Source organism: Stegastes partitus, unplaced genomic scaffold (assembly GCF_000690725.1).
Source record: "Stegastes partitus isolate 25-593 unplaced genomic scaffold, Stegastes_partitus-1.0.2 Scaffold1820, whole genome shotgun sequence".
NCBI lineage: Eukaryota > Metazoa > Chordata > Actinopteri > Pomacentridae > Stegastes > Stegastes partitus.
The window spans coordinates 53,368-69,253 of NW_007579551.1; the positions used below are offsets into that span (position 1 = coordinate 53,368).

General features: G+C 40.4%; 2 protein-coding genes across 2 annotated transcripts; one reads left to right on the forward strand and one right to left on the reverse strand.

The window, feature by feature from the left end:
* Positions 1-1,018: 1,018 nt before the first annotated feature.
* Positions 1,019-5,243, forward strand: fam136a (family with sequence similarity 136 member A). The gene is made up of 3 exons (XM_008302466.1): positions 1,019-1,275; positions 2,693-2,833; positions 3,448-5,243. Exons 1-3 carry the CDS (start codon positions 1,189-1,191, stop codon positions 3,634-3,636), a joined length of 417 nt encoding a protein of 138 aa, XP_008300688.1. The 5' UTR covers positions 1,019-1,188; the 3' UTR covers positions 3,637-5,243.
* Positions 4,153-13,446, reverse strand: gmcl1 (germ cell-less, spermatogenesis associated). Its single transcript, XM_008302465.1, has 15 exons — positions 13,156-13,446; positions 11,651-11,834; positions 11,412-11,535; positions 11,209-11,305; positions 11,026-11,123; positions 10,798-10,910; positions 10,587-10,652; positions 10,423-10,507; positions 10,233-10,323; positions 8,537-8,677; positions 8,340-8,409; positions 8,128-8,203; positions 7,885-8,030; positions 7,187-7,274; positions 4,153-7,086 (listed from the first exon to the last, which is right to left on the reverse strand). The coding sequence occupies exons 2-15, from the start codon at positions 11,824-11,826 to the stop codon at positions 6,943-6,945; spliced, it is 1,515 nt and encodes a 504-aa protein (XP_008300687.1). The 5' UTR covers positions 11,827-11,834; positions 13,156-13,446; the 3' UTR covers positions 4,153-6,942.
* Positions 13,447-15,886: the final 2,440 nt, after the last annotated feature.

The window sequence follows — 15,886 nt, forward strand, 5'->3', positions numbered from 1 at the left end:
GATATCTGTCTCCTGCATCGAGTCATTTAACAGGAGAGGTCAGACACACAGACCTCACTTCAGGTTTTGGACTTTTTCTCTCATCCTTCAGTTTTGGCGAGATGTTTGATCATTTGAACATTTATTAAGACAAAACTATGCAAAACGTTTAGAATGAAAAAATACCGTTTGGTGAAGCTGTTATGAAATGTGAGCCCGACTACATAATGCTGTTTTTATGAAGCCAAAAAGACAAGAAATCACTGATTTAACAGTGTGTTGCATTATAAAAGCTTGTTGTATTGTCTATCAAAGACATCATCAGGGACAGCTCACATCCTGGGTCCCATATGTTTGACCTGTTGCCCTCGGGGCAGGCGCTACAGGGGCATCAGGACAAAAACCAACAGACTACAAAACAGTTTTTTTTCACCACTCTGAACTCACACTGAACTCACTGAATTCCCGCCACTGTTCTTGTGAATCAACTGACAAGTTTTCTCTCAGTTTGCAATATGTCTCATGTACTCAGGTGTAATCTACCACAAGTATTTTCTTAGGTAACTCCGTTGCTCGCTGCTATTGTAGATATTTACATTTTATATCCATTTTATACCCATTGTCACTTATTTATCTTTTTATATGCATCTATAGGCTCTACAAACGTCTTGTTTTTATCTTGCACAGTTTTTTTTGTTGATTTATAGTTGTTCTTTGCACTGAATGGGATTGCACCCAGTTTTGTTGTACTTTTTTTGTTATGATGACATTAAAAGGATTCTGATTCTGACTCTATTGGGCAAAATCTTCACTTGAAGCGCTGAAGGACAAAATGAAAATATATTTTAAAAAATACAAGTAACTCTAAACTGTAATAAAGTAAATTGTTTGAGTAAATATAAGGAGTTACTTTTCACCACTTTTAACTTCTAATCATTTTTTTCTTACATGCCTTTTATTTTGAAAGCTCCATTTTTATTGTGAAAGGCGAAACGACTTTTTGTAATCGGTCGCGGAAGAAAAGCGGAAGTGACGCAACCTCTCCGATCTCGAACCATGCTTGAATGGAGGTGACCTTAGTTCCAGTGAAATTGTGAAAGTAGGGAGGCTTCCTAGTGGGTCCGAGCGCAGGTTCTCCTCCACGGTCCGGTCCGGTTCTAATGGTCAGTCCGTCCTGAGGTTCTCTGAGGTTCCCGACAGGCAGCAGAGATGGCGGAAGCACATCAGACACGCGTGCAGGTGGCGGTGGAAGAAATGGTCCAAAGCCTGGAGAAGGAGCACATCCGCAAAATGCAGGTGGGTGTCTCACCTGGGTTCTGCTCAGGTCCATGAACACATCAGTCAGTTCTACCTCCTCGGAACCAGCTGGTTTAATTTGCACAGGAACTTAAAGTAGCAGCCGTGCAACGTTTTACCTCCATGCTGTGAATATTGTCTATATTCCAGGTCCTTGCAGTTCACAGCAGTGAATCAAAATATTCTCCAGACTTGTTTAATGATGTGATTTGTCCAAATTATTACATAAAACATGTGAAACCAATGCAGATTCTTTATTTCACAGCCACATGCTGTATTTGCAAGTGTCAAAATGTGCCAAAATTAGAAACTAGTTTTGATACAGAGGCAATTATGGCTAGAAGACAAGCCTGGTGTCAAAATGTGACCTTGTGCATCTCATATAATTAGAATATGGTGGACAAAGCTTGATGTTGCTCAGATTCAGTATATTCTAGACTCTGGGATTCATGAGCTGTAGGTCGCTGTCATCAAAGTTGAAACAAATAAAGGCTGGAAATATTTCAGTTTATGAGTCCAGAATGTGCACAGTTTTCACTTTGAGCAGTGTTTAATGAAAAATATTCAACCATGTTCTAATTATATGAGATGTGCTCATATAATTTGATCAACCGCATAGCCCACATGATAGAATTTCTCTCCAGTGAATGTTCAGAAATAAAAGGTAAACTCATTCATTCATTCATTCAACCTTTATTTAAGCTTGTAGTACAGTGAGAGTCAAAGGCCTCATTTGTAGGAAAATAGAAAATGTAGGCACATGAATGAAGATAATTCAAAACCTGTTTTGCCCTAAGGATGAAAAAGAGTCCAGCTTACGACTGTGTGCAGGTTAATCCAAGTTGTAGAATACATTACTGGAAATAGAAAAGTAATACACAACACTGGCAGTGATGCAGTGAAGTAAAATGAAATCATAACGACATGTTACACCTGAAAAGTGAAATATTACACATTCTATTGAGCTGTTGTTCATGAAAATGAAATATTGCCTGTTGAGGATCGGGTTGATGCAGAACCCCATGGTAGGGATGCTTAGTGTTGATTATAGAAAAGGAATTGGGCTGAGCAAAAACAAAGTATTTGCCTTACATTGTGACACCTGGATGAGACGTAACATTCATTTTGAGAGCTCAAATGTGTTTTACAGCCTTGGAAATTTCATGCCTGTCTCCTGTATTAATGAAGTTATAATTAAAAAGCACAACACTTCAACTCACTCATATTCACTTTAAGGGGCTGTAAGTTGGAAAATATTCATAGCATTAAGGTGTACAATATAATAGAGTGAGTCAAAGTTTGTATGTCTTCATTAAATATATACTGGAGCTGATTCTGAAGTAGTGAGCTGAGAACCTTTTTTTTTTTTTTTTAAATACGAAATGACCCAACAGTTTGTGTGCTCCTTCTGCTGCAGGGTCGCATGTTCAAGTGCAGCGCCGACTGCTGCGAACGCTCCACGGACTCCATGTCTCAGGTTCATCACTGCATCGAGAGGTGTCACACTCCTCTGGCCCAGGCTCAGGGACTGGTCACGTCAGAGCTGGAGAAGTTTCAGGTGAGAAGCTCGTACCGTGCAAAAACTGAACACCTGTCCACACGACAGGCCTTCAATGTTGATCGTCTTTTTATAATTTTATCATAGCGAGTAAATAGTTACAGCATCTTCTAAAAGACGTGAAAAAAGTCTTGGTATGTGTAATAAATTATGTTTAAAAATAGGATGTATTGAAACAGTAAAAATGCCCAAATTCACACTAGATGTTTTTTTTTGAGTCGCCATAGTTTTGTACATAAGTCGTATATGTTAAGTCAAGAGATGATCCAAACTGTTTTTCTGCTCAGATTTCCTTTGCTTTTAAAGCAACATTATAAAATTTTTAAAAAGAAAAAAAAATTAAATAATAATAAATTAAAAATAAATAAAAACTTTTTACTATTTTTATTATTTTATTTATTTGTCTTTATATTTCTATCTTTATTAGCTTTTTCTTTAATGGATTCATTTTTGATTCATATTGCTTTATATTGCCACATTACTTATTTTTTTTATTCTATTTATTCTTCTTTTTATTTCCACTTTTATTTTATTATTCTTTGGCACTCTCACTATTCCACACTGAGGCGTCTCTGTTGTCAGTAAATCTAAACACCTTCTCTCCTTCTTGCCAGGACCGTCTGTCCAGATGCACGATGCACTGCAACGACAAAGCGAAGGACCTTTTCGACTCCGGCGCCAAAGAACCAGCCGTCCGATCCCTGATGGAGCGCTGCGTGGGCAGCTGTGTGGACGACCACGTCAACCTGATCCCCAGCATGACCCGGAGACTCAAAGAGAGTCTGGACTCTATACAGCAGTGAGGAGCAGGACGGGGCGGCTCGGCGTCCGTCCTAAACTTAGTCTGGGCTCTTTAGAATCACTTACAGCAGGGCTAGTCGCCTGAGGAGCAGGAATAACATAAAAAAGTGGGGAGAGTGAAGTTTAAACAAAGCGACTCTGCCCAGAAACGGTGAGATCTGTCATCAGAGCTGTTGGTTTGTCTGTGAGATGGCGTCTCGTTGTCGTGTGTGAAAAGATATTTGCTCAAAAATGCTTTGAAGAGAGCTGTTCATGTGCATTTTTTTTTTTAAAGAGGTAAATGTATTCAGATATACATGACACAATCCATCAACATGATTCACATGAAGGTTTTTATATTCCGGTGCAGTTCCTCATCATCTTGAGCCCACTCGTCTCTTTTTTTGGTGTCATTTAACTGTAAGTTGTTCAGCATTTTCTGTCATTGTCAGATGTGTTTATATATCTGGATTAAAAAGAAGAAAACCTGTTTTTGACTGCGTTTTCTCTGCATGCAGACGCTGAGACGAAGCAACCAGTTTTTTTGTAACATGTATTTTAATGACGACAGGAATATTCTCAGTTCTGTACAAATAATGGTACAAGAAAAAAAAGGCAACACTGTAGAGTGGCAGCCTGAGTGATGGTAGAAAAATCATACAAGGAGCAGTCGACGCACTGCAGACTCGATGTAAAATCCCCAAAAAACCAGGTTTAATAAACTGTCAAGGTAGAAAATGTGTTAATTCTACAGCTGGTTTAATTATGCGGCCCGGCTGGTGAACTGAAAATGAATTCGTGTTCGCTGTAATGACGATGGGATACGAGCAGGGAGTTGATACAGCAAGACAGACATCAAGTCAGCAGATGGAGAAAGGTGATGATAATAAGACAGCAGTTGAGTCTTCAAACTGGGATATGAAGTGATGATCTCTAAATTCTTACTTTTGGTCCTTCATATAAATGTAAAACAACAAGTGACTGAGGATGAAGAAGTCGAGATAGGAAGCTCTTTGGATTGTTGTTTAAATAAACGTCTGATTTATATCAAGATGTTATTTCAGAGACCAGAACCGACTCTGGAGAGGAGCCAAATGGAAGCTGAGCTGCCTACGCTCTGATCTTCAAGCCGTTCCGACAGATAAATGTCGCACAACAGCTTTAAGTTTCTTGAATAAACAGAGAACGATTTCTCCCTTTGCTTCTTGGTTAATTTAGTTTGAATCTTACGTACACTTTTAAACCAAACTGTCCAACAGCAAGCGGACAACTTTTGGATTTCCCAGATCAGCAACTTCACATCAAACCACTTTCATTCCTCACAAACATCAGTTGTTCTGAACCGGTTCTGTGGAGTTGCGCAGGAATGGTTCTTGATTTTTCCACAACGACCACCTGATGAATGAAAGTGTTACGTACATGCAATATATAAGTAACCAGTACATGATGAGTCAGTGATGATATGAATCAAGTGTAACAGCTCCTGAAACATCTGTGCAGCCGGATTAAAGAGCTTCATTGGACAAACAGGAGGATTACTGTGACAGCACCGCAGCCCGACAGAAAGGGCAGTTTTATTGGCAGTGGAGAATCGTATGTTTTCTGCTGCAAAAAAATACATCCATACAAATACAAATGAAGTAAAAAATAAATAACGGCCAAATAAAAACACCTTTAACTTTGAACTTAAAGACGGTAACAGCGACGCAGACGAGTCACGCCGACTAGAACGAGTCAGCAGTACGCGTCTGCTTTACAGCGCCCCATATTTTTACTGGTTTTCAATACGAGGCAACAGCAAACTGCCAAACAAATGATGAGCAAATGAATCGTACTCAAGTATTTAAAACGTAACTGTAAAGGTAGTGGAGATGTGATGGGAGCAGTCAGTCTGCTCTTGTTTGGATCCGTAGGAGGCTGGATTAACACCAGTGTAGCTGATACGTACTGCAGAAAGCCTCAAACATTTCTGAATCTCAACAAAGACGGTATGCTGAAAACACCAGAAAGCTGGTGTTGGCAGCACACAGTCGCCTGTAAACTGTGCAAATGCAGCTGAAGCTAAACAATCCTGCAGCCTCAAGTCTCACCAGGTTAAATCTGCTTTCTTGACATCATACTGCTGATATATCACTAGATGTTTTTGTTCACATCAGGTTTGATAAATGGACTTTTTGTGATTAATACGAGGTGGTGGACTTCCCATTAAAAAAGCCCTAAAAGGAGCTGGTCAGGTGTTGAACATCACAGAGACGGGATCAGCGTAAGACTAAGTGACCTGAAACAGTTTACGGCGTGATGTGTCCCAGGCTGGAAATCCTGCTTCTACTGCATCTGTCAGTTACCTTCGATTCAACAGTGATGTCTGGCGGTGCGACTCTTTCGTAGCAGCGAGGATGAGGAAAGTTGCGGAAAGTCGCACCTGAGGACGGACGCTGAGTGTACTTGTCTCCTCAGTCGAATATTGACCTACATATCAAGAATTTCAACAGATGACCTCGCTGGTGTGCACGCTGTCAGTGTCATGGAGGTCACATAAGGGTGCTATTGTCCCTCATTCGTGTCTGTTCCTCGTGTCCAAGTCCTCCTGGTGACGATACGAGAGGTAGGATCCACCTGTAACTCTAAGCCCCTTCAGACGTCTCCTCTCTTGTTGTGTCTTCAAAGTGCAGATTGAAAGATCCTAATGATGGGCAACATTTCCAGGTCTTGGGAGGAGAGATGATAAGGTAGAGTTACAAAAAGCACCCGAGATCTAACAGTGCTCTGAAATGTGATGAAAGCCTCCAGGTTCCCTCTATGGGGCTGTTCCCTCATGATGTTCCACGATGATAATGCCTCCAAACGTACTGACGGACCGAATCCAGGGTGGTTTCGTCGAGAAAGCTTTCACCATCATCAGGTAGTTATTATTTAAAGGTCTTAAGAGTCAAGAGCAGATCTCCCCTCACTCAAAAGCCCTGGAGGTTTTCCATCTGGAGCAGTGGTCCAGCATCCCAGTGCAGACAGTACATAGTGATGATACAAGACGGACAGAAGCTGCTATGAGGGCAGGAGGTGGTCTGATCCCCCCTGACCGCTGTTAAACGTCTCTGTTACACTACGAACCCCATGTATACACAGCTAACTCAGAATATGTCGAAATGCTGAATACACAGATACAAAACGTTTTCCCCAAACATCTCACTGAGTTATAGAGCATGCAGACGATATGTCCAATGTCGAAATGGTGTTAAATACGGTGGCGGATGGATTGTACATACAAACGTGTGTCAGTGTCTCAGCGTTTACCAGAGGAATGGTAGCAGTTAATGGCTGGTGAACGGACATCAAGACACGCTGCGAGCAGCAGTGCTCTCTGGTTCTGAGGAATCTGGACGGTGGTCTGAGTGCGGCGACGTATACTGGAAGTTACAGCAGACGTAGAGGGGGAATGATAACAACCGGCTGTCCAGGTTCATCACCACGTACTCCTGAGGGGTGGGAGGGAGAGGAGGGGTAATAAGCAAGTGTACACCTGTCCTTTATAAAGGGTAATGGTGGGACAACTGCAGGTAAACGGCGTTCACCGACCTGGTCTTTCTCAAGGGTGAGAAGCTGGTAACCTGTTGAGCGACTGCAGACCAGCTTTCCTCGGTTATCGAAGGAGGCAAGACGCAACCTGGACAAAAACAAAAGATACTCAAAAAGTAAGGTACAGTTTCCCCAGTCCAGAGCAGCTGATAAACACACACTGCTTTTAAAATAAAAAATAATCACCTTTTGAAAAACATGATTATTTGCTTTCTTGACAAGAGATAAGACCTTTGGTGCCTGTAAGGTAAACTGGCTAACTTAGCTTAGCATAACCCTGAAAACAGATGGAAGCAAAGGCAACATCAAACTGTCATGAAAGAAGTGAAGGAACATATTTCCCAAAATGTCTATAACTATAACTTTAAACAAAGATAAACCTTAGTTGTTGATCAAATATGTACTTCTACTAATGTAGAACCGCATCCACTCAGTTAACCACAAGACTTTAGACCAGGCACCCCAGTGTTCTCTTCTATTAGAAGGTATTTCTTGTGTTTTTATGTATTAATACAACTTTCAGAGCAACTTTAACTGATGATAGGTCATTAAGTATTTGTCAGCTTCAAGAGCATTCCAGACATTTTGTTGACGTTTAACATTTTATCTGTAATTCTGACTACGTAGTTCACGATGATCGTCTTAGTTCCGTTATTTAACACTGCCCTGAACAGTATCTGGTCCACTGAGCCACTGACCTGTATGCCAGATGTCTCCTGGGCTGCAGACTCACAGCGCCCCCACATGGCTGACTCAGAGTATTCCTTTTAAACACTATGAAACGGTTGGTGTAGGTCACCAGCAGGTCGAAACCAAAGTTAAAGCCTGTCCACCGCCAGCAGTACTGCAAAGAGAGAAGATATCAGTTTCTCCTCCGTAGACATGAAACTGAATATATGAACTTTGTAAAAACAAACATGGCTGAAGCCAGGCCAACTTACATCTCCATCTTTAGTCAGCTTCCTGCCACACCTCATACTGCTCAGCTCAAACTCATCCTTGTTGGGCTCCTGAGGACTAATGAGAAAAAAAGATGCCTTTATCATCACAATCAGCATTAAAATGATCTTAATTCCATGTAATTTATGTGTTATGCCACATGACAGTTGAAACTCCACAGGCTCATTACAATGGTTTAGTCTCAAGTTCTCACCCATTATCATTGTCAAATTCTGTCCGGAGCATAGCAAACCACTGGTTCTTGTACACTGACGACAGCCAATCTAGAATATAAAGCATCAGCAGAACAATATTTATAGTACATAAACACAATAAAGAACTATTACAATATAAATACAGGAGAGCAAGGAGATTTGTGATAAAATGAAGTCAGACAGAATCACACATTACCAGGTGGCAAAATGTTGTCTCTCTCCAGGATGCGTGCAGATGCGAGGTCGTTGATGATGTACTGGAGACGCACAAACTTGAACACTGAGCGGAAAGGCGCACCTTCCTCTGTGCTCAAGAAAGGCTCCTTCTCACACACATCTGCAAAAAAGACAGACTTTATTGATCCCTTACCAGGAGAATTCACATGCTGCAGCAGCTACATACACATGGAGCATAGCAAGAAACAAGAAAAACAAAAAGTAAAACAAAGACAAAGACTATTTACACCTTGTACAGATGTGGCATGATGGATAAATGCACCAGAATTGTAGGACACACAGTGTGTATACTTGTGCTTAAAAATGATAGCTCTAGAATACTAGAACTACATCAAGTTGTAGCAGTACAAAAGTTATGAGGAGAACCACATTATGTTGTTGCACATAAAATAAAATAAAGTTAAACAGAAAAAGACTGTGTAACTACTACATGTAGGTAATGACAGACTGAATTATCAGTTGGCCAGTTGGGGATGATTAAATGTCATTTTGAGATAACTTGAATTGGCCAATTCCCAGGAAGACAGCAAAGAGAGGCTACGCTGGGTCAGCCCACACCAGCAAATGGGGCCTGACTAGCTACGAACTCACCTACGGGCTTCCACATCAGTAAGCCTCGCCCCAAAAGCTGGGCAAGAACTACATTTATTACAAGCATCATTATTACTGTAGGTGGCAGAGGAAAAGCTAATCATGTGGCCACTGAGCAGGAGACAGAAGCCATTGCTATGTGCTAGGCTAAAATAACAATGGAGACAATGACAGCGCTAAATAATGTTCCTTTAAATTCAGTATATGTTCTCATCATTACTAAATTGCTGTATGTTATCAGAGGGCTGTGCTACAAAGTGAGATTAACTGGTTACCAAGCTATGCTGACGGCTAAAGTTTTCAGCATCACAAAGGTGATCCTGCGAGATCACCATGGTAACCTATGCTGCAGAGCTGACCTGGTCCGGAGGAGAATCTGTTAAAAGTTTTGGACTTAGATCAGCATTAACTGATGACACTATGATTCTAGCTCTAGTCCCACTGAACAAAGCCGTGCAGTTATGGTATTGAACACAGTCTGCGTTGTGGAATGCACATGAATTCAGCTTGTGATGCAAAAAATGCAGAAATATGTTTGATCTTATTCGTCCATTCTACAGGGCTGGTACTGTAGTTAATAGAACACATTAGAGAAGTGATTAGACTATGATAGAGAATGAATAAAGTTTGAATTTCAACAGCTCTAATGTGCCGGCATCTCATTTATAAGCACCTGTATTGATTGATAAAAAACAAATAGTTGACAGTTTTCTATCGCATTCCTCTCTTGCATCATTTGCAGCATTTCTTTTAGTGTAACAATCTTAAAATATTCTGTTTGGGTCTCTGTTACATCAACAAAGTCTTCTAAGTGAATTAGGCAGCACGTGATCTGTCCATTTTGTGCCGAAGAACAGTCACATGACGCATTAATGTGAACAGAGTCTGAAGAAGAAAGTCTGGACTGACAAAGGAAGCTGATAACCACCGTTGTGACACCCATTATCTCTGACTGGGGTTGTAGGTTTTGTCCAGTCGACTAACACAAAGAAAGCATGGCTGTGTCAAACTTGCGGTACATCAACTAAAGAAGATGCCATTTCACAAGGTGTGGCTTTCAGTACCTGTCCTGCGTTTACAAAGCCAGGCGTCCGCGTCAGCCAGCAGCTGCTTGATGGGGCCGTCCCACAACGGATTGAGCTGCAGAAACATCCACTGCAGAGAGACAAAAGTCCAGAGAGGACAGTTAAACAGGGCTGACAGTAGAGTGACTGTATCTGACAGGGATGGCACATATGTGTGTCTTCCTTTTACCTTTTTTAAAGCAGTGTATACATCCATCTCCACCTGCATGACGAACAGATCCGAGGACTGGATGAGCTGCTCCATCACCTCCGTCCTGTAAACGTAATGCAGAGACTAAAGTCAAAATCAGCACAGAGTAATGTCAGAAAAAGAAAGTAAAGAATCACACAAACCCAATTTCTTTCATCAGGTCGACATTTTGGTGGGTCATCAGGTTGTTAAGAAGCCACTCAAGACACCTGCAGGAAGAGATGCACAGACACACATACATATATTAAGATGTATAAATACTGTATAAGCAAGTCCAATGCTACAGTACTGTATAAACAAATACTGTGTAAACTAATACAACAAAAACAATCAAAAAATATAAAAAAATCTGACTTTTTCATGACTGAATCCAGGCCATAGATGCTGGCACAAGCATAGTAGCCGCACACAGTCTTCGCACTGATGTTTTCCTTCATGGTTTCGCCACACTGCTGGATCAAACCATCCTGCCAACATTAACAGAGCATAAGACTTAATTACATTTCGTATCATATGACTGCGTATTTACAAAATCAACATGCTCATTTTAGACAATGGCCGACTTCTCCGGTTTTTACTCACCAGCTGCAGCATGCAAGCAGCAGCGAGAATACTGACGACTCTGCTGGGCTTGATCAGAACATCGTCACGGTACAGAGATCCAAACACGACTTGCAGAGCTGCAGGAACACAGAACCGTAACGAGCTATCAGCAAAACAACGACAGGTTTAAAGAAGTTAACACCCGTTTTTTCCGTGACTCACCCTCGGTGTCGATGTTCTGGTCTGGGATCTCCAAGTTAATTTCCATCATGTTGGACTCCTTCCAAGAGCCGCTGAACATGCTGGAGAAGTAGCCCGACTGTAAAATACAGGACAGAAGGACAGTAAACAGATGCAGAAGAAGATTAAATGAAAAACAAACATATTGTTGATTGTTTTTGAGATGCTTCAAGTCTTGGTTCTACCTGACACAGGTACACTTTGTGGAGGTTCCACTCTTGTCCCAGAGCACAGATGCGGATGTCACTATTTTCCCCATTCAGAAACAAAGTCTGATAAATGTATCTTGATGTACTTTTCAATTTCTTCCTGCTCAAAAACAGTAACAGAGAGAAAAGAAAAAAACAAAACAAAAGTGAGACAAAATACTAAAGACAGTGATATTTGACACTGAGTAGATTTTTGGTCCTCTGACTGAACCTGCCTGCGAGGTGTATCTAGCACGGCATCGTCCTCCTCTTGTTCACTGTCACAGTCACACTGAGCATTTCGTTTCCTCTTCTTACAATCACAGCCGTGTTTGCGGCTGGCACTTGAACCCTCTGCAGCCTCCTCCGGTCCCTGAGAGGGGGACTGGAACCGGCTGCCCAGGTTTCCCATTTTTATCCCTTCAAAGAAACACAAAACAAACAGGTCAGCTATTCCATATCTTGGCAGTGCACCAGAGCTGTATGAATCAATATCACTGAAACAGATTATGTCCGGGACTTTGGCTGTTGTAGTTTTTTGGCAAAGCTTGTGGTGGGGTTATTCTGACACTTTCTTTTAGGAATTGAAATCAGTAAAATACGTACATGAGAACAGCTTTTTAGGGAATTCAGCTGCATTAAAATGTAGCATATATGAGCACAGAGAGCAGGAGAGAAGCAAACAGATGTAAAAACTAGCCAAGCTCACAATGCACTGAAGCGTCAAAGCTAATAGTACTGATAGCCACCATAAAGCTAACACCAAGGATTTACTATCTTTGTAATGAGACTGCCATAAAAAAATGACAGTAGTCCACTAAGTCATCAGTTCTTAAAACACTGGGAGTGCATAAAGACACTTGTGTTCACTCTTGCAGCCAACAGCAGAACATTTAATGTGTTTTGCTCGTAGCTGAGACACTTTAAAGTGAGCAGCTCTGGCATGTAAACAGATCTGGTGGACTGTGAGGTGGCTGCACTCTCTGAATGGCTCATCTTAAGCAGTGGGCAGCGTGGGAGCAGGTTTACACAAAGTCTGAGCTGCACAACTACTGGTGTGTTAGCTGGTATGCAGCAGCTCAGTCAAATTCTTACTGGCTTGTAAAGCAGCGAGGCTAACTAGCTGTAGGGTGGCTTTAGGAATGTTAGCAGTAAACACCTTCAAGATCTCAACAGCTTTCAGTACGCAAAAGTACATAAAAATTAATTTTCACCATACAGGATCTTCAAATGGCTAATGAAGGCATTTTGGCACATTGATTTTCCTAACAATGCATTACAAATGAGAACTTATACAATTAATTTGACTGTCATAAAATGAATGAAATGCTTGGACATCTTATTCCACACGTTTTATGTTATGTTATGTTGAAAATGCCACTAAACATGATCAACATGCAGCTACACCTACATATTCTGCTTAGCCTTGTTCCTTGTCTTCATCAAAAATGCCATCATCTACAGTGTTCATAGAAATGCACATAGCAGTATTCCAAACTTGTTAATTAATGAGAAATTGTTATTACAGCTAGATATGATTCTAATAAAGGTCAGATATCATCTACAGGTGTCTGAGATTATTATCTACTTGTGTTTTAGAGGCTGCTGCCACAAGAAAATAAAGTCTGTTCAGTTTAATTGACTACACCTGTTCACTGCAAAGTCAAGGGCTGCTCTCCCATCATCCCATGCAAAGCAGACACACAGTTTGTTTACCAAGAGAAGCACTTGGCTAACTTACCTGATGATTAGAGCAGGGCAGGTGTAAGGTTAATGTGGACAGCTGATAATCTCAGGTCAGACAGTCTGACAGCCGTTGACGAGCCAGTCCGAGGGGAGCTAACCTCACAGCTAGCTTAACTGCCAAAATCACAAACAAAGGCACGGCTGAAAAGCGTAGCAGTGTTTATTCTGGCCGGCTGCTGCTCCACACGAGCCTCGAGAGCGCAAAACTCCCTCCGGTTCCAGTCACATTGTTCTAAAATTCTGTAAATGTGGACCCAGAGGCAGGAGATGATGTGTAACTACCCTGAAAATATGAGGCTGCTTTTGTTTTTCTTCTTCGTTCGGTTGCTCACGGCAGCAATTGAACGTCACGTATGCGGCGGCTGCGCTCACCGGCGCCCCCTACCGCGGGACGGACGGTAAGGCAAGTCCCCAAACGGCCAATCAGATACATGCAGTCGTCCTCAAATGTATTCATACCCGTCCATTAAAGAAAAGGCAAAATTCCCAATAGTCACTGAAATAACTAGAAACGAAGAAAATTAATAATAAATAAAAATGTCTTAAATTATAATTTAGTGAAATAAGACATTGCTTTTGAATTGTAGTTAAAAGAATATTTAAAAAAAAAACAAAAAAAAACAAGCAAAACTGTCTCGGACAAATTAGAGCACTTTGCTGATGAGCAGTGGACCAAAATACCTGTCAACAGGTGCAGACGTCTGACAGAAAACACTTGATTGCAGTGATTGCCTCAAATGGGTCCCATTATGCTTGATTGCTTGTTTTTTTTGTTGTTTTTTTTGCTGTTTTTTTTGGTTTCTTTTTTATGTATATTTCTGTTGAACCACAATTCAAAAGCAATGTCATGATTTCCATTACATTTTCATATGTTGTTACTTTTGGCAGTTTCAACTTCTTCCAGTGACAGCTGTTTTTTTTTCTTCTTTAACAGGAGGGTATGGATATGTTTGAGGATGACTGTATTGTATTAATACATTACATACACATTGTGCTAATACATCAGTCTGTCTGTTAAGATACAGTCTAAAACTCAAATGAGTACATCTCTGTGCAATATCACCTTATTATTAAATTACGGTATCATCTCTCAATAACTGCATTATTTCTAAGTTTTTTTTTTAAAGTATTGTATCTGGTCTTATTTTGAAATTAAAAAGATGTAGTTTGAATTTACTATATTAAAAAGACAGATTACACAGCAGGCACCCAAAGCATATTTATGTATTTATTTATTTATTGACAACATACTCAGTCCGCCTCAGTAGGGAAGACACCAAATTTCTGGAGACGACATTCTTCAGAGACAGTTTCTCCAGCTGATCTTTGTTAGAGGGGTTGTGTTTATCTACTTTTCTCTTTTAAGTACCTCAGAGGTGTTCTATTGGTGGGTTCTATTAGTGTGGCCAGGACGTAGTTTTTATTATTTCTTATTTTGAAATTGCTGTGCGATTGAAGCAGTGTGCTTTGGGTTGTTATCATCCTGGAGTTTTCCTCTTCCTCCAAGCTTCTGGAGACTGGGAGTCATCTTGTCAGCCAGTAGTTTGGGACTATCCACAGACATTCATGGTGCCATTTGTAAATGCCATCCCCCCAACAACTGTTGACCACATGTAACCCTATATCATGGCCACTGCAGCTCTCATTAGTGATACTATGGGTAGTTCTGTACCTCGTGATTACTCCTGTAACTGTGTTTCTACTCATTTTTTGTAGGTCACCGACCGTCTATTATCCTTTTCCATCTTTGTGAAGTCTCACAGTCACATTGTTCAGTTTGTCTGGTAATTGTTTTTCCATGTGGAGCCATAATGCAAACATGCAGACAGACACAGCCCAATGGAGCAATATTTAGAAAGTTCTGGTGTTCACAGGCCAATTTATAACCATGTTCAGGCAATTGGGTGAATTGGAAATCACAGATGTTCTCAATTTTGTTTCACTGATCACAGGTTTTCTAATCTCTATTTGACAATTTAGAAATAATGCCATCATTAAGAGGCCATTTGAAATCATTTTAGATGGAAGTGATTTTGCACAGTGGTGTACTCGTTCCTTTTCATTTACCACAAGCCTTTAAACAGATACTAATTAACTGACAAGATAAACATGAAAAATGTGAAGACCAACCCTAAACAACTAAACAGCAGCTGAACCTTATTGATTGTTCTGTCTGCGTCCTATAAAGAGTCCAAAGGGCGCAACCACGTCACTCGGCTGTGTGTTGACTCTGAATGCAGACTTTAAAAAAATGAAAAAAAGAAAAAGTGTTGCATTTACTTACCGTAATCATTTGATCTTATGGAGCTGTGCAATGGCACAAAAAACAACTAAACAAGGTAAATGTCAAAATATCACGTCCAAATGTTAGTTTGCAGAATTTACAAGAGGGGAACAAGTAAAAAAAATAAAAACTATTTTTAAAAAAGCACTTTATTGCAAATTTAGAACACATTTTAGGACATACTTTACATGCAAAAAGCACAGAGACGTTTCTTTTATCAAATATGAAAAATTATGAAGTGGAAACTAGTAAAAAAAATATATATTCATGTTTGACCAGAACGAGAGAAAAACAAGAAAATAGTCACACTTGAAAGCATGTTTGAAACAAAAAATCAGACATACAACATTAATGTCTAACATATAAATTAGATATGCAAATATCAAGCTTTACCTTTGTAACAGACAAATAAAAAAGATGAAAAAGACACACAAAAAGCCTC

What these genes read in the sequence shown, in the direction of transcription:
- fam136a (XM_008302466.1), top strand. Translation starts at nt 1,189, where the DNA reads ATGGCGGAAGCACATCAGACACGCGTGCAGGTGGCGGTGGAAGAAATG. An exon ending in AGCACATCCGCAAAATGCAG is followed by an intron (nt 1,276 to 2,692) that starts GTGGGTGTCTCA and finishes CTTCTGCTGCAG; the next exon opens with GGTCGCATGTTCAAGTGCAG. An exon ending in CAGAGCTGGAGAAGTTTCAG is followed by an intron (nt 2,834 to 3,447) that starts GTGAGAAGCTCG and finishes CCTTCTTGCCAG; the next exon opens with GACCGTCTGTCCAGATGCAC.
- gmcl1 (XM_008302465.1), bottom strand. Translation starts at nt 11,826, where the DNA reads ATGGGAAACCTGGGCAGCCGGTTCCAGTCCCCCTCTCAGGGACCGGAG. An exon ending in GCTTTGTAAACGCAGGACAG is followed by an intron (nt 8,678 to 10,232) that starts GTACTGAAAGCC and finishes TCTTTTTTGCAG; the next exon opens with ATGTGTGTGAGAAGGAGCCT. An exon ending in AGGAGACATCTGGCATACAG is followed by an intron (nt 7,275 to 7,884) that starts GTCAGTGGCTCA and finishes GTTTTTGTCCAG; the next exon opens with GTTGCGTCTTGCCTCCTTCG.